Raw genomic sequence first — 19050 nt, forward strand, 5'->3', positions numbered from 1 at the left:
ATGAACATTCTTAGGACTACTTCAAAGAAGTTTTATACTTACTGGCTCCGACATGAAGAGAGTACCACTAATCACTGGCTCATAAACAAACCCTACAGCTCCGTGTTTTTCTGTGTTGCTAATTCCAGATTAAATCAGGCATTGACATTGTCAGCTAAAACAATAATAGTTGAATTTTGAACACTTTGATGCTGATCACTGGAAGATAAGTTACAGGGGACGAAAGCTTGGACATCCAGTATGAATAACCACATACTGACACAATCTGGATCAAGCAATAATTAAATAAATAAAAGAAACCAGATTTTTTTGGACTGTCGACTGTTTAAAAATGCCTTCTTCTAGAAATGGCACCTTTGGTTTGTTTCCTGTTACAAGTTCCCTGTGTGGTTTAGCTACTCTTCTGATGAAATCGTCATAGCTTCATGTCCAAAATCAGATGCTTTGAATTTAGATTTTAAAGAAATATTAAAACAAAGCCAACAAGTAGAGGAGTCAGCGCTGGCAGCATTGTCACACGCTGAGCACCGGTATCAGGCTCTGCCCTACGTTCTTCTTTGGGGAAATGTCCCGGTCTGAGCTCTGTCTACATAACATTTGACTTTCGTTCTCCAGACCTTTGGGCCCTTTAGGAGACAGTGGACTGTCAACTGAGATAAGGATGACGTGACAAACAAAAGGTAACTGAAAATCATAGGAGTACACAATAAAACAAAAGAAAATACATACATGTGTGAGAAAACATTTAAAGAAATAACTCATCAAACTCAATCAAGTTAGAGACAGACTGAAAGATGGGGGATGTAGAGGTGACAAAGGGTTCTAGACAGCGGTGCAAGGCAGGGTTTTACCGCTGAGCGCTGGCTGTTTGCAGGGCGGCTGGGCGAGGAAGCAGCAGCAGCAGCAGCTGTGCTCCCACTATTAGCTGTTAGCTTCTGGACGGTTGCCACCGGCTTTTGCCTCTGCCTCTCCCGCTCCCTGTGTCTGTGGTCGTGCTGCAGCGACAGGAGCTGGGTTTGGTCCTTGGGCAGGGTGCGGTGCGATCTCCTGCCCGCTGAGGGCTGCTGATGCTGAGCCAGAAGCTGGGGCTTGGCTTGCGGCTGGAGCTGAGGCTGGGAGAGCTGGGCCTTGTGCTGAAGCAGCTGGTTTGGAGGCACGGCTCTCTATATAGCAAACATGAAAAGCACACATAGAAACTGACGGAGCCTGGGAGTGGATATATGAAATAACATGTATGTATGTATGTATGTATGTATGTATGTATGTATGTATGTATGTATGTATGTATGTAGAGCTGGGCAATATTGTAGGTCTCACAATTGGAGTTTTGATAAATGATGTGAATATAATAATAGTAATAATAATAATTATAATATAGCAGCTTGAACAGTATGGTCAGAAAATGACTTAACTTTACTGTATGCAGCCTTTAAAACCAGAAAAAAGGGCCATATTACGCTATCTGAGATTGAGGACGCTATCTAGCCTCATATATTGAAATAATATTGATATATCGCCCATCTTTAAATGTATGTATGTATCTTGTATTGTCAGGCAATAGTGAACATGCACTTGTGTGCCCTCAATCTTTCTAGCTAGTTTTGCATGAATAAATTGACAACACATGCCCTATCATTAGACATATTTGTCATTTTCAACTGATGTAATTCATTTCATTTAATCAGCTTTAATTACACTTTCCATATTTTTGTTCAATGACAATATTCTCAAATGGCCTACAAACTGATATGGTAGATTAGCCTAATGTTTCTAACGAAATGGGACTTCCGAAGGCGAATCACATGAGATACAAAGGATTAAGTGAGAGTCATCATGGCATTAAGGAAGAATTGACAGCGACAATAAGAGCTAACAAGTTCTAACAGAGTGTAAATTGTAATTTCCCCATTGGGAATCAATAAAGTGTAGGAATGTTGAGTACACAACGGACGCTCCCGGGTTCTGTGGTAACTGACAATACAAGCCACGGTTGGTGCATGAAGACATTATAGCATACACTGGATCATCACGCTTGTTGGGACACACAATCAAGGAAGCACATCCAGTAAGGGAGATAATCTGATTCACTTCTTTGGTGTAAAACAGAGACAGACAAGAAAACATTCATTAAATGGCAATAAGTCAAGCGCTAGCAATGCAGCTTGGACATATAACAGCAGCTGGATCTCTGGCTGGAGAATCTGAATTGCAAGCACAACTTCCTCCAGAGGAAATGCAATAAAAGCACAAAGAAAGAAGCACTGCCGTCATCTACATCTCACAACTATTGATTGTCTTAGGGTTACAGCTGTAAAATAACCATTTTACATTTACATGGGGGTGACTAAAAAAACAAGAGGGCGCATGTTGCATTTATGTACATTAGTCATAAAATCTTTTGAAGCTCGTGAAAAATATATTTATGCAAGACGCTATCTCAGTCAATAGAGCAACTGAGGCAAACTCTTGGAAGGAGTCTGTGTACCATATAGCATGTATGCACTATGCACAGTATTCACTCATCCAGGAAGTTCACAGACATGCACACACACTCCATTTTCATCATGAAAGGTACTTTCTCTAACACCACTAGAGGGGAGAGAGACACTCACACACATACTCACATAATAAGATATGCATACTTAATTTGCTGGAAAATTGAGTATGTAGTGCGTTCCAACAGCACAGTATGTAGATTACGTGTATGCGAGAAATGCCAGGATGTAGCGTCATGTGTCCAGATTAGCACAAACGTCTAAAAGCTCTGACACACTTCAATGTATTGTCTTTGCTACATGGCAACTAGATGAGATGAGATTCATGTGAATGCTGGTATAGAGGGGAAAGCCCCACATATATGACGTTGTTTCTTGAGAATGAGAGGACACTCGGTCAACTACCAACAGCACCCTAGCCATGGTAACAGGTCAGCTTTCTTGGTCCCTGGGAACAAGACCTATTTTCACAACTATATTACCAAACAACCAATGGCAGCAATCTGCAATGTATCATCCAAAATACCACTAAAGAATGGTGACTGAAATAAGAATGCCCAACTGCTCTTCGTGGTAACTTACACAGTGATAAAGAAGAAAAACAAAAACATTAAAAGATGGAGATGGAGATAAAAAAAAAAAATGGATGGGCTAATACTGAAATTAGTCCATCTGATAGTTAATTTAAAATTATGATTTTCACACTTTATACATAAAGAGATTAGCAGTTCAAATTAAAAAAAAAGAGCCTCCATGTCTCCATTAACAACGGCAATAGAGGGCAAACCAATAATTGATGGTGTGGTGACAATGGAAGCAGCTAAATTTGCTATAGCTGGCAGGACAAGTGATGTGAAATGAAGGAGAGAGAACAGCGGGGAGCCCCAACCCACCACAGTACTGTGGATGTGTAAAATATCCTCATATCCTAATATTTTGGGTAAGTATTAAAAAGGACATACACTAAATGGCAACAACACTGTCCAAAGCACAAACAGCATGTATGTTTAGTTACAGTAGTTTACTATAATTATTCCATATTAGAGATGAAAATCATACAGGTAAAGGAAGAGTAATTTCAAAGTAAATCCCTGACAGTTTGTTTGTGACTGTAACTGTTAGACATAATACATTCCATCTGTGTAGTTCTGCAGGGGGTTGGAGCCATAACAAAACAAGCAATCCCAAAATGAATCATCCTTTACAACTTCTTTTTTAAATTAATTAAATGGAAGAAATTTCATTTTTTGAATCTAAAGGCTACGGAGAAATGATCTAGAGGAACTCTCATTATACCACACAATAACACCAGGACGTGATGTGTCAGACAGGAGATGAGAACAGAAAGATGAAGGACTTGGGGATGAGGAGGAAGTGTTTGAGAAGGAAAAGAGACACGGTTGGGGATGTGTATGCCTGAAACCCCTACTGAGTTACAGAGTCAGAGTTTTGGAAGAAAACCTGAGAGACGGGTCAAACGTGAGATGCGGAAAATAAAAGAGGTTACATGTTGTGAATGATGGAGGGAGGGATAAAGGGAGGAAATGAGGGAGGAAAGGAGAGAGAAGGCATGCTGGGATCAGCAGAGAGAGAAAGAGAGAGGCTTTAAAACAAAAAGGGATGGCATACTGTGATAAGCACTGGCTTAAAAGCTTGTCAAGATCTGACTCTGCCGGTACAGTGCGGTATATGACACTGTTATTTGGGAAATTTCAGACAAAGAGAATTAAAAACTCCAATCTTTTACTGCGTCCTCAGATGAGAACTTGAAAATGATGAACTTCTGCAGCCCCAGCAGGGGTTTCAGGCATCCAGAGCCTGACTCCAACCCCCTGTCTGTCTCTTATCATTTAAAACATGTACAGAATAAAGACACGTAGAGACTATTTATTTTGCTTTTCCCTTTTTACTCTCTTCCCTGCACCCTTTCAAATCCTTTCATCTAACTTAGGGGTCGGTGACAAAATGTTCTACTCGTATCATCAAAGTGGGAACATCGCTACTTCAGAAGTCACCAAATCTTTTTTCATCAATAAAGATCATTTTCTACAATAATCGATTAATCGTTTGATGTATGAAATGTCAGAAAAATGCTCATCTTGAACTCCTTAAGCCCCAGACGATGTCTTCGAATGCCTCGCTTTGTCCGACCAAAAGTCCAAACCCCCAAAAATATTGAGTTTACTACGGCAACCAAAAGCAGAAGATTCTCACAATTGAGATGGTGGAACAAGAGGTTTGGCATTTTTGCTTGGAAAATAACTTAAACTATTAAATAATTACAAAACTGTTGCAGATTTTCTGTGGATTGACTAATCGATTATTCAACTAATTAATAATTTCCAGCTCGTTAAGAAAATGAAACCATATATAATATAGTTTTAATCATTATAAATATATTGTTCCTGGCTTACAAACACACCCTGTCCCTTGTTACATTAGGGTTAACAGATAAAACCGGCAACATAGTTTTAACATAGGCCTAGTAGGGAATTAAGCCGTATATGAAAAACATAAATGATGGAAGATAAGTAGAACTGATGAAAAACTGACAGAAATGATCACCTAAGAGACCAAAACCTTCCAAAAAAATCATCAACGAAAGAGAGAACAAAAGTAATAACATCCACCTGTAAGGTTTGAACAGACGCTAACATGCACAAGCCGACTAAAACCATCGGCAGCATGCAAGAATCAGCCTACAGTCGAAATCTTTTAAAATAAATTCCACCTTCCCTCACTCATATGAAAAATGGAGGAAGTCATGACAAATAAAAAATATAGAGTGAAGGTTTGTTACCTGCTCTGCGGTGGAGTCCAGAGGCCTCACTGACACATCGGAACTCTGCTGTCTGCCTGACTGGTCCTGTTGAAGACACACATACAGACACACACACACACATACAGAGAAACACACGGTTAACCTGAGACCTAGATGAATTTATTTTTAAGCCTAACAACTACAATTTACCTTAATGCAAAATCTTAAATCCTCTCGTTCCACATTGTGGTATTCCTGTACGGTCCTCACAAGAAGAGCAAAACACTGGCAACAACAAACAAACACACGCTCAGAGGCTTCCTTTAATTAGGGTACTCTAAGGTCTTGAGCAGAATTCTGAGAGGTGGGAACTAAAATATTCAGAGTGTGCAAGATGACATGCAGCTTTTAGCCAACGCCCTCAACTCTAAATATTTCATTATGACCTCTTTTTGGAATTTCTCCTGAAAAATCCTGGTATGTCCAATTAGTCCCAACTGGATTATATTCACATTTACAAACAAAAGCTACTCTATTTAAATGTTTGCAGTTGCTGCACTAAATTATACCCATACTGTAGACCAATACTGTGCTTTCAAGGCCGATACCGATAATTAGAAGTTAATAAAACCGATAACCTATATTTGGAACAAATATGCATTTACAGTGAAAATGACGACGTTAAGATTTTGGAATGTTACAAACTCCAACACAAACCGTAGTTTAAATGCTTTAAGCAATTATATAATAAATTAGAAACTTTCAACATGTTACACAGTAGAAGATAGTCAGATAGCGTTGTGGGCGGGACTTTCAGTCAGACTCTGTGGTGAGTGGGACAGAAGCAGAGCAATAGACATAGAGCTGAAGTCAAGCCAATTAGAGCCAAGTAGAATGCTTTTTGTACAATTAACTTAGTCTATTATCAGGCAATTAAAACGCCAATACAGATAATCTGCAAACTGGCAAAAAAACGGCCCAACAATCTGCCAAGGCCGATGATGGATATATCCCTATTTTAAATCCTTGATGTTAATTACAAACGAGTTCGCTGTCTCTTTTTTCTATGGATCTGACACCTGATGGTCTGTCCTTCCTCAAGACAGCCAGCCAACCTCCCTTACTTCCTGGCTGCTGCCATAGGATGGGAGCTACATTATGTCAGCCAGACCCACCAGTCAACGTTGTCACTGCCCAATGTGAAGAGAGTGCAGATTTGATTCGCGCATGCAACACTTTGTGACAAGTGGTTAGCATATAAGATGCCAACGAGAGACTTCTGTAATGTCAATAAAGTAAAAATTGGACCTAGTTGGTTCACTGCTGGCTACAAGTTAGCATCAAACACAACAAAGGTTGTCAGTTGAATGGTGTTTTGAGCTAACGTTAGCAATCAATCAATCATAGCTAGATAGCTAAAGTGTTTTTGAAAGGATTCCCATCTTCTGTTATTGTTTGTCATAACAAAAGTTTATTATTTCATGGATTTCACAAATTTCAGTGCGACAGTTATGCCGTACATCGTTTAAATCCGAGCATGCACAACTCACATCTGCACTCTACTTCCATTGGGCATTGACAAACAATACTTGGGGGCTAAGATACAGCAGCAACGATTGAGTTGAGCTAGTGCGGAGCTTCGCCTCCAACACAACTATTGTAACAAATAGCAGCTCTAGTGACACTGCGAACCACATGACCAACCAACTTTTGTCTATACTGACTTCTGCAAATGATAAAGCGTTTAAGGGCGTGTTTTTTTGTTTTGTTTTCCAACACAGTGGTCCCCGAGCGGTGGGGCGATTCAAACCCTGCACCCGGCCACGTTGCTCATCTTTAAGCCACGGCTGACACGCCCATGAAATACATTACGTGATGCTCGCCACATCAATCAATGTGTGAAATGATTGGAAACGCTGCAACAAGGCAAGTTTTTCCTCTGACAAAATACAAGACATCACACATACTCACTGAACCTGTCACATAATTAAATGCAGATGCATTAAAACTTAATGAAGCATCAGATAGATCCATCAAGCATGCTGAACTTAATGGCTTAGAGGCAATTTGTGTAATCAGAATTTAATACGTACATATAGCTCTATGCCACACATACACACACACACACATATATAATATAATATAACTAGACAGATATTAATTGCAGTGAAATATAGTGTCTTCAACATGAAGAAATCACAGTTCTTAACATGCTCCTTGGTGTTAATACACACCTATTGAAACGCACTGGTGTGTGGGATAGATTCATTACACAGGTGTTAAAATGAATGACTTAAAAAAAAGGAACCTCCAATGTATTAGAGAGCGCTATCTGTCTTTCTTTGTTTTAAATGACTAGAATTGGCAGATACATACCTCACGCATGTATGATGTTACAAATTACATTCTAAAGAGGTAAAACATCTTTTTTATGAAAACTTTATGGAAGCAAAAGACCTTCCAAAAGGAAACTTCAGAATAGAAGAAAAATAACAGGATTTATGAAATGTATTAAATTGTTATTATATATGGAGCCGCTTTTCATATATAATTAATTCTTCAAGGATTTTATTCAAGCAGCACCCACGTACTTGTAAACATATTATGAGAAGAACACTCCCGTTTCGTGCATCATGATGGGATTAAAGCCGATGGAAATGTGTTCAAAAGGTCACTTTCCAGCTGAGAAAGTTTTGTCTTCCACAGTTCCTAACTATAAATTTATGAGTTATAGCATCCGCCCTCAAAAACTGTCTCCTGGCTCGCCGCGTCGAGGAGAGAGCGTTTTAATCAGATGGGTGACAATGGCGGACAGGTGCAACCACTGCATCAGTGCAGCATGCATCAACTCACCTCCAGCAAACAGCGTTTCTGAGCAACACGCACGCGCGCACACACTCACCACAGGGTGTTAGACTGGGTAAACCCCGCCCACTCACCTGGATTGTTTGTCTGATTGGTTGAAGGACTATCCAGTTGCGTACAGAGTCATTTGAACTATGCCTGTTGGATGTCTTAAATGACATCCACCTTAACATGGGTAGTGGCAAAATTTCAGTCTCAGTATTACTTGATCTCAGAGCTGCATTTGACACGGTTGACCATGACATATTACTACCCCGATTGGAAAACTGGGTTGGCCTTTCTGGCTCAGTACTAAACTGGTTTGATCCTACTTAAAGAATAGGGATTACTAATAGGTAATTATGTATTTGAGCATACAAATATGATGTGCGGATTTCCCCAAGGCTCCATTCTGGAGCCTCTTCTGTTTAACATCTTCATGCTTCCACTGGCTCAGATTATGGAAAACAACAAAATAAGTTACCATAGTTATGCGGACGACACACACATTTACATAACCTTATCGCCAGGGGACTACAGTCCAATACAAAAAACTGACTAAGTACAAGTAAACAAATTAACAGCTGGATATGCCAGAACTTTCTGAAATTAAATAAAGGAAAAACTGAGGTGGTTGTTTTTTGGAGCAAAAAAAGCAACAATTACATGTCTGCGCTCAGCTTCAAACAACAATGTAAAAAACAACAGACAAAGCCAAAAATCTTGGTGTAGGGACCTGACATTCAGACCTGAATTTTAACAGCCACACTAAGACAATTACACAGGCAGGCTATTATCACCTTAAGAATATATCAAGGGTTAAAGGATTTATGTCTGAGCAGGATTTGGAAAATCTTGCCCATGCTTTCATCTTCAGTAGACTGGACTACTGTAATGGGGTCTTTACAGGTCTCCCTAAAAAAATCAAGCCGACAGCTGCAGCTGATCCAGAACGCTGCTGATTGAGTCCTCACTAACACCAAGAAAGTGGATCACATCACTCTAGTTCTGAAGTCTTTCCATTGGCTTCCTGTGCCTCGAATAATTGATTTCTTTTGAAGTACTTTTGCTAGTTTATAAATCACTCAAAGGTTTAGGGCCAAAATACATTTCTGATCTGCTACTACACTATGACCCCCCCCAGACCTCCCAGGTCATCTGGCACAGGTCTGCTTTATGTCCCCAGAGTCGGAACTAAACACGGGGGGGGAATGAGCAGCGTTCAGTTTCTATGCTCCTCATATCTGGAAAAAACTCCCAGAAAACTGTAACTCTCAATTCTTTTAAATCAATGCTGAAGACCTTACTCTTTGATGTTGCCTTTCTTTAAATGGTTGTTTATTTCCTTAATGTTTACTTCTTATACTGCACTGTAACTTTTATTCTTGCTTTTTATCCGTTTTTATTTTTTAACTGTTTTTTAACTGTTTTTGTGTAAAGCACTTTGAATTGCGCTGTTGCTGCAATGTGCGCTACAAATGAAGCTGCCTTGCTTTGCTTTGTCTCTTGTGGAAAAAAAATACAGAGCAGACTCCCCAGACCAATGCTCAATCTCAAATCTATTGAGCTTGGCTTACTAACAAGGTGTTCCTTCTCACCAAAATTACACGTGTGAAACCTCTCCTGCACCACGGTCCGAACCAAACAGAGGAAATTTGTTCTGACCAAAAGAGGTGGTCTCGGTCCGGATCAAACTTCTCCCTATTCTGGTTCATTTTTTGTGTGAAAGAATTTGTAGGGTAGTTGAGACTTTCGGACCAAATACAGGAAGCTCTGGCAGGCTATTGTCATGTTATAAGACTGGGGAAGCTCAGTGTTAGTGTATACAGAGCAGACAGCTGTTGGCTATCATACTGTAGCAGCAAATAAATTGGGGGTTTAGTAGCCTAAATGTAAAGCGTAGGATTCAATGTGTCTCGGAATAAAAACTGCAGCTCTTCATAAGTAGTGCCAAGTAGTGTCTTGCTTCTCAACAATGCAACAGCACAAAAAGTTCTGTGGTGGCACAGGGGGAGCAGCAGTCACTTGGAAAAACTCTGACGCAGAGAGAGGATACAAACGTCTCCATCCAGTATCAGTATCGGTAAACCCCGATCACGTATGTGACGACGGCAGGATGAAGGTATGTCATGTATCGTTCTTCAGTACGCTTGCATAACTGTACTGTGAAGCCAAAACTAACCTGATCAAATGTATACAATGTAACAAAACTCAGGTGTGAATAGGAAGCGTAAAGTTATCACACCGAAGTACCGATTGAGGTGTAACGAAACCAGAATTTCATCTTTACCTGTCTCCTGTCACTCCTCCTGTTTCTCTCATCCAATAGGATTCTGCTGTCATGGGGATCCGACTCCTCCCCAGGAAAAATCTCTTGAAGCTCCGCCCACTGAAAGGCGCAGTCTGCCAGCTGCCGCCTCTGCTGCTGGAAACAGCAAATAGTAATGGTAATCACAAAAATATATACCCTGACAAGGCAACATCATTTACAAAACTATTTCTGGCATGTGTGAATGGTATTGTTCACTTAGTCTGGGTATATACATTTTCTTCATGTGGGCTTTGCTGACATTCTTAAAAAGCACAACCGGCCATGACTGCACAATAGATTTTTTTTTATTGTCTTCGTGATGTCAAGTGACGCAATAAATACATCACCAAACATTTTGTGTGTTAGTTGAAAGAAAATATAAGGAGAATATTGCACTTTAAAATGTAACTGTCATTTAATTTTTTAGTGGTGCCTTTTATATTAAATGTAATGTCGACTTAAGTGTAATTAACCGTAATTTCCTTTCATTTTTTTTTTATATTCACAAGCAATTTGTTGTATGTCAGCAGAAAACTGAAAGCAGCAAAAATGCAGATTTTGGTACCCTTTAATATCTGTATCATATATTGCAAATAATATTGTGAGCGCGATATTTAATGTTACCACAGCGCATATTTTCCTCATCATCCTGCAGCCCTACAACCTACAGTAAAACTACAGCTAACAGATCATCAACATACACATAGGTGCAACAGTTGCAGGTTATTGTGGTGATATATGAAATCAAATAAACACAACCTTCCGAGTATGAAGGCGTTAGCAATTAGTGGGCAGAGTAAGGATGTGACTCAGCAAGTGGAAGGTGACACTGAAGTAATTCTTGTAAAGATAGCTGTCGAAAGCTAGGGGATTTTAACTGATCTTCTCTTTCTGTGGAAGCTTTTATTTGCTGCATGCTGACTCAGAAAAGGCTGAGCGAATACAGAAGGAGACTGTGAATGAGCAGCACTTACGTCCTCTAACTTTTGCCGCTGTTCATGTTGCTGTTGGATCCTCTTCTGTCTGTCGGCGAGTAACTGCTGCTTGTATCGCTCCTGCTCCGCCAACTGTTGCCTGTGCTGCTGTAATGCCTCAACGGGAAGGAGGATCATAGTTGAAACAGATATAAGAAGATACATACCTGTACCTTCAGCCGAGGTATGTAGGCTTTTACATACCTGTGCTGAAGGTGACTAAAGAGGAATAAAAAACCATCTTTGGAAAATTCAATGATGTATCGTGAATAAGTAAATACCTTAAAATACAGGGGGCATGAGTATACACAACCCTATGTTAAATTCCCATAAGTGGCAGGCAGATTGTTATTTTTAAAGGCTAGTTATTCCATGGATCCAGGATACTATGCATCCTTGGCCTTTGGAATTATAATAGCCCAACATCACCACATACCCTTCACCATACCTAGAGATAGGCATGGCTTTATTTCAGTTAACCTACTGGCTGGTTGCATTTGCATTAAGAGATGATCTTATGGAAAGTATCCCAAGCCAATCTCTCTCTGAGCACAACAGTGTATAAAGTCAACCAAGTTAACTTCTGCACTAGTAAAACCAACACTGACTTTAATCTAGGGTGAAATGGCCTGCTGTTCCAACTGTGATATGAGCCGGTTACACCTGAAACTTCAACAAGACTAAAGGTTAATTGCCGAGTGTAATAGCGAAATAGGATTAGAGCTCAGAGTGGACATTCTGGTCGTCGCTCTACTTTTCTCACTAATATGATGATTTTTACCACTTGAGTTGAGATGATTTGTTGATTTCTTGTGTTATAATACAACTTTGGAATGGGCTGCCTCTGCACATTAGACAGGCCTCCTCTCTGTCTCATTTTAAAACTCTTCTTAAAACCCACCTCTTTTCTTTGGCTTTTAACACCGGGTAGAGTGATGATTTTATGTGTATACCTTTACCACATGCCGCTAGTGCATTTTATTGTTTTTATTTTATTATACCTTATAATATTTGTGCTTTTATTGTGTTATCTATTTTTTCTGTATTATCATTTTGTGCAGCACTTTGGAAACCTTGTGTTTGTTAAAATTGTGCTATATAAATAAAGTGGATTGGATTGGATTTGATATAAAAGGCTATATGAATTAAATGAATAAACCTCAACTTGCTTTTCTGAAAGCACAACTTTATCCTTTTTCATCTGCCAATTATTGTCTCAGTTAAGCATTCAGTCTATGATTTGTAAAGAAAATAATAAAGTTGAAACAATGCTATTCACAATTTCTGAGAGACCTCATGGTGTAGTCTTGGATTTGCTTGTTTTGTCCAAAAGCGAAAAATTTACTTACACATTTTACATAAAAAAAAGAAAACTGTCAATTGTGTATGTTTGACATTCTAGCTTGAAACGATTTACAAATCATCCAAATAACACAGATACACACACTTAACTGAGGCTCTGTCTACAGTTACATGGTTATTTAGAAAAATTGAGACATTTCCCTTTATTTACACATAAACGGAGAATTTGCCTCTGAAAACTAGTCTTTCTAAAAACTCTGGCCAGAGTGGAGATTTTGGAAATCTCTGTTTGTACATTTGCATATTAGCTGAGACAACAAGGAGGTTTAGGCAGCCGAGGAAGTGAGGAAAATAAGAGAGAGGAAGTGATCTGTTGCTGTTGTTGCTATTTTTGGAATTCTGATTGGCTAACGGGGCTTGAGCTTCTCGTTACACTGCCACCTACAGGGTTGGCATGCTTGACGGCATTTACGGCATATATACACGGGTACGTGTATATACACTTCTCTGAAAACTGACTAAGTTAAAAACTATGTCATTTTTGAAAACAGAGAGGTTAAAATGTCCATTTATGAAAATTTCTGCCCACATCTAAACATGGTCTGATGCAATCATAATCAGGATTGTAAATACACTGCTTACTACGAACGAATGTTGAAACGGTCGCACATGACCTAGACACCGTTACCTGTTGTCGTTGTTGACCTCCACCTCCCCCGCGGCCCCCCTCCCTGCCGCCTTCACAATCCTCTGTCTGCAAACGGAGAAACTCCCGTCTCAACGTCCATTCACCGGGAACGTTCACAATGGAGCTGAACGAGAAAGAGAAGGAGAGGGAAACAGTGTAAGTGGCGATAACAGCGACTGTTGTTGACTACAGCGCTCTTAATTCACCAATGAGATGGCCCTGGGCACACTTCCACACACAAACACACACTTAAAACACATCCTAGGAGAAAGTTCTCAGCTCCATCAGTGCCATCTGCTGTTGGGAGTGCAGGGACAGCAGAGAGGCTAGTGCATCTGTCCAAAAACACACGCAAACACACACGCACACAAGCACATAAACCCTGTAGTGATCCACTAGCTGCACGTGTGAGGAGCACTTAAGCAGGCGGGGAGTTGATAATGACATGAGTGTTAATCTACCGATAAGCACTGATAATGACGGTGATTGACGATGATACATTTTCACACATTTCTGAGACACTGTTTGCATGTTTGCCTGGATTCACTGACTGTGTATGCTGAATACCACATACTTTCTGCATATGGACATCTACAGCAACTGCTGCAGTTCTAAATTAGTTTTCCACTGCACAGGTGTCTCTCAAGGTCTTGCCTGGTGTGAAAAAGGCTTTTACCTGGGCTCTCCTTCTTCCTCTGTGACCTCGTCATCGTCTTCTTCACTGCCACTGTACTCATACTCTGGACCCTCTGAAAGAAAAAGAGAGAGAGAGAGAGAGAGAGAGAGAGAGAGAGAGAGAGAGATTAGTAATTTATTTAATATAAGGTAATTAAAGCCCATCAAATCCAATAACTCTTTGCAAAGATCTCAACTGACTGCGATGGAAATGTAAAGTCAATAATCAATAATTTACAATGGAAATGCAATGCAAACTTAATAATTTACTGCCCATTTTTCATCTTCTATTAGAGCTGAAATAAGTAGGTTCAGGTTACTTTAGTTGTATCCGTAACTACATTTGTAATGTAGCAAGATGATTAGTTGATTAATCGAGTATTCGATCCAAAGAACATTAATTGGAAACTATAATGCTAATCAGTTCATCCTTGATAAGGTAATGTCTTCAAGTAAAGACACCAACCATCTTCTGGCCGAAGCTTCGCCAATGCAAGGCTTTTTGTTTGTTTCGTAGTTTTTTAACTTATAAGGATCTTTGGGATTTAGACTGGTCAGACAAACCCAGACAATTTAAAGCTGCCCTGCCACACAAAACCGTTTTTACTTGCATATTTTGAAATATGTGAGGTCCACATATGTCTGTGTTATGTGGTGAATGTGGAAAGGAACTGCTTCCTCCTCTGTCAGCTCTAGACACTAAAAAGAAATAAGTGGAGATGTAAGACCAATCACAACAGCTGGTCAGTCTGACATCATGTTGCCTGAGTCATTAATATTCATGAGCTCGCCCATTTGCGCTACGTAAGGGATGCTGATAGCAAGTCGCTCATTTGCAGCTGTTAGCCAATCAGAGTCAAGCAACTAACAATGACTTTCAATCCCACACTAGAATGGCTTGATCCAAGGTAACCAAGGCAATACTTCCACAAAAAATGTCACAGTGTCCACGGTACAACTTCCGACATTACCACAAAGTAATCAAATATGAGTTGAAGGACACCTTTAAAAACATCCCCATATACTCTGTGAAGATTTTTTTTTTTGTAATCTTTGACTAACTGATCAACAGTGAAAATAACCAACAGATTAATTAATTATGAAAACAATTGAGTTGCAGCCTTTAAAGCTAAATCAGAGAGAATCTGTTACAGTAACATCTTAAGCACAACAGTTTCAGAGCACTACCCTACACTCTGCTGTTCATGGTAACATCTCTGAGTGTGAACCTAGCAGATTATCTGTCGCAAAATGATGCGTTCAGTGTTTTGAGGTAAGGTCATGGGTGGGGCTTGGAGCGAAGGCCTCTGTGTTTGCACCGCTGTGAGTATTCTCCTCGGGCGCACAGGGCTGCGTCTCTGGCTTCCTGAACCAGCCACTGTTTCATTGAACATTCCTCCATGCCTGTCGTCTCATTCCTTCGTCGTCTACCGCCAGTAGCAATTTTGTCATTATCAAAGCCACACAAAAGTGGACTGTGGTCAAACTTGGGCAACAGGAAAGTAAATGAGAGTCTTGTTTAGTGGAAGACATATGGCAGAGAGTTGTTACACCACGGCTTTCGAAACGGCAATGCTGAATCATCTCAATTCTGCCCCAATGCATTCATCAAAAAGGTTTTCTCTCTCTTTTACATGCGCCTCCTAACATGGGAGCTCTAACACATGTGATGTTGCGTCTTTCCCTGCCCACACACATCATAGTTATGGAATAATTGTTTTGGTGCCACTGTTTTTAAATGTATATTAGGCCTAATAGTTTGGATTGTGGATTGAAAAAGTGTTCCTGAGAGTCTTTCTACACCAACATCCCAGGCCAGTGCTGTTCCAGCTGGCTTATTGTCCATAGGCCAGGAAGATGGGCCAGCCAGCTTAGCATAACAACATTTGGCCAACATATGGTGTGAAAGTAGCTCGGGCAAACGTGAACATTCACTAGACAAGATGTGTTTGTTCAAGCCAGAAAGAAGGCGGAAGACTGACAAAGTCTGTTTTTGCATTGGACAGAGGAAATCTCTGCTTTGTTGCTGTAATGTCATGAGTTCAAGTTTTTTGGCCTGTGCTATGTCTTTCTGAGCAAAAGCTGCAGGAGAGAAGAGCAATTTGAGGGTTAATGCCACTTATGCTGACTGAGAAGTAGGCTCTTTTTGCGTGTGAGTGATTCAAAACATAGACCAGTGTTGGCCAAACTACACTCTTGGGTATGCTGAAAATGACACATTCTTTTTGCATCATGTTCGGCGTATACCTGTTTTCCTTTTCTGAAGCAGTGACTTTTCCCAATACCGGCATTTCGTTACTCTGGATGGGCATAGGGGCGAGCACACACACACACACACACACACACAAATACAAATGTGGTCTTGAACACATTGCACTAGCGCGCACACACACACACACACACACACACACACACACACACACACACACACACACACACACACACACACACACACACACACACACACACACACACACACACACACACACACACACACACACACACACACACACACACACACACACACAACGCATGCAGCATGCAGAAAGTCTACCAGTCATTAGTGTATTTTTATAAGCTGACAGAAGATTAGAACCAGATGGCCATTCAGTTCGTTTTCTCTCCCTCTCTCTCTCTCTCTCTCTCTCTCTCTCCCTCTCAAACCTAATGGACAGTTTGAGGATTTCTCGCACTGCTACAAAAGAGGGGCAAATTCATACATTCTCCTCCCCTAACGCTTGTTCTCACAGTATGACTGCCATCACATATTCAGCATCAGCAACTCATCCAGGGTATAAGTCCTTTTTTCGAATAGGACGGGGATCAAGTTTAGGATCTCGTTTTCTCTGGCCGTCTCGCTGTCACCCTACCTTTGTATTCACCTCAATTAAAATATCTGGCCTAACTGGTACAGCTCAAATTGGCACAAGAGGGAAACCTGTTGTCCAACTAGTGGTAGTGTTTTGCATTTATCAAGGTGCAATCATATGCAAGTATAGAAAAGTTATTCAAAAAAAACCTTAATAACTAAATCAGTGCTAGCAACTTAATGAAACATTTCCATATAGAGCATGCGATAAATTAGCAGAAACACAGTGTTTTTGACAGCTTGAGAGAAGCAGCTGCTGTGCCATTAGTGCAGCTGGTGCACTCTCTCAGCTCAAGTGTGGTGATGGTTCTTATTCCACTACAAGCGGCCTGAAACCCACCTGCTGCAGTGAATTAGTAAGACGTATAGCAACATCTATTTTGTGAAGTGGCCTATTTGTAAAACGTTCTGAAAATTCATTACTTTTCCAAAGAAATCCAAAAGAAAGTTCTAACAACGCAGGGCAGGGTGTTTGAATCAGGACAGGTGGTCTGCACACAGGTCTACTTCTGTGTTGCTGTGGGGTTTGGTTTTACAATTACTGTTTGTTTGCATGTCTCCTATATTCAAAATCCTTTATCTGAAATTGTGAAAGTACTGTATGTGTTTGCTTATGTCTATTATATTATGTCACTTATGCTGAATGACTCTTGAGTTTTTAGTACAGTTCTTGCTGGACCACCCTTTGACTCAAAGTAAATAAAAACTACACTTTAGTCCCTCCTTAAGCATGATTTATGGTTGTGCAATTGATCCACGTAAGTGGCCTGAAGTTTATACTTGTGTGTTGGTGTGTGTGTCGATCTAATAGCCGGCATACGTGTGTGTGTGTGTGTGTGTGTGTGTGTGTGTGTGTGTGTGTGTGTGGTAGAGCGAGTGAGCGAGTGACAGTGATTAGCTTTGGAGCGAGAACCGACTCTAGAGGTGAAGTAAGAGAAACAAAGTGTCTCCCCTGTGCTTTCTGACCACGGTGTAGCAGACAAAGTGAACCCTCTCCATGTAACCCAGAAATGAGTCGGGGGGGGGGGGGGGGGGGGGGGGGGGGGGGGGGGGGGGGGATGGCTACGCTGCCAAGCCACAGCCGACTTCGCGATCATTTTGAGTCAGTCTTGCTGCTGTGAAGAATTGAGTAAGTCAGGGACTCAGTAAGTCCCAGTTCAGGTTTTGATCTTAATGAAACTAAAACAGCAACTATAATAGCTGACTGCATTTAATGTTCAGAGCATTCATCCAGCTCCTGTACACTTCAGTCCCTCTAGCCATCCTTCCATCCATCTCTGCCTCATTACCCTTCACTTGTCTGTTACTGGTATATCTGTTTCTCCTCACCTTTCTCCCTTTTCTTCCTGGTTCGGTCCAGATGATCTTTGAGCATGATGCGAACCTGTCTCTCATTAGCCAGATCTCTGATGAAAGCGTGCCTCAGCAGCGTGTCAGTGGTGGGCCGATGCAGATGGTTCTTGACCAGACAACTGTCGGCAAACGACAAGAAACGCTTCGACCTGTCAGAGACACAAAGACACAGCCGAAAAAAGAGGGCGAAAGGGAAAATAAACCACGTTAGCATCGAAGAGAGTGTTGTAAAAACCTGCACTATATAAAAAATGTATAATGGAGACTAGTAAATGCAAATGTAATGTTAGCCTGCTCAGTCATTAACACCATTCTTAGTTCAGTAATCTAAATGTATTTATTCTAAGCTGCCAATGCCCAATGTAAATTTGAGCTACAGTTTGCATTGTGTGCACTTTGTATTATCACGTTTAGTCAGCGTTTTGTTAGATGTCATCTGTAAAGCACTCTGTGGTGAAATGGCCAACTATGAATAAACTTGAGCTAAGAAATTAAAATGTAATGGGTTGATGTTGAATTTTTATTGACTAGAGTCTTTTATCATCATATTGTTTAAAAATGTGACTTTTTTTGTCAAATTTTAAAACATGTATTTAACAAGATTGGTCCCTTTCAATCAAAACATCTAGTTTATTAAGGGAATGTCTGCATAATTAAAGGTGGCCCATAATTTAAAACAAAAACAATTGCTTTTGTTGCTCATATAGCGCCTAGTGTTTAAGATGAGAACTCAAAATCATGGGGAGCAAAGATCACGTGTAAATCAATATGCAGCCAA

At 40.4% G+C, this 19050-nt stretch overlaps 1 protein-coding gene and 1 long non-coding RNA gene across 4 annotated transcripts in view; one reads left to right on the forward strand and one right to left on the reverse strand.

Annotated features, from left to right (window-relative positions):
• LOC117951423 overlaps positions 1-2459 on the forward strand; it is an 18399-nt gene extending 15940 nt beyond the window's left edge. The window contains exon 3 of the long non-coding RNA XR_004658187.1: positions 2449-2459. This is a non-coding gene — a long non-coding RNA (uncharacterized LOC117951423). The remainder of the gene's footprint in view (positions 1-2448) is intronic.
• si:zfos-2326c3.2 (misshapen-like kinase 1) overlaps positions 1-19050 on the reverse strand; it is a 72722-nt gene that overhangs the window by 25705 nt on the left and 27967 nt on the right. Inside the window, exons 10-16 of one of the 3 annotated variants that reach the window (XM_034883097.1) lie at positions 18249-18421; positions 14052-14124; positions 13376-13499; positions 11386-11502; positions 10391-10522; positions 5296-5361; positions 852-1163 (exon numbers count right to left, since the gene is read on the reverse strand). In XM_034883097.1, the coding sequence (XP_034738988.1) occupies positions 852-1163; positions 5296-5361; positions 10391-10522; positions 11386-11502; positions 13376-13499; positions 14052-14124; positions 18249-18421 (997 nt within the window). Of the gene's footprint in view, positions 1-851; positions 1164-5295; positions 5362-10390; positions 10526-11385; positions 11503-13375; positions 13500-14051; positions 14125-18248; positions 18422-19050 lie in introns of all 3 variants that reach the window. The other 2 variants (XM_034883096.1, XM_034883098.1) reach the window with 2 other exon arrangements.

Source organism: Etheostoma cragini, chromosome 10 (assembly GCF_013103735.1).
Source record: "Etheostoma cragini isolate CJK2018 chromosome 10, CSU_Ecrag_1.0, whole genome shotgun sequence".
Taxonomy (NCBI): Eukaryota; Metazoa; Chordata; class Actinopteri; order Perciformes; family Percidae; genus Etheostoma; species Etheostoma cragini.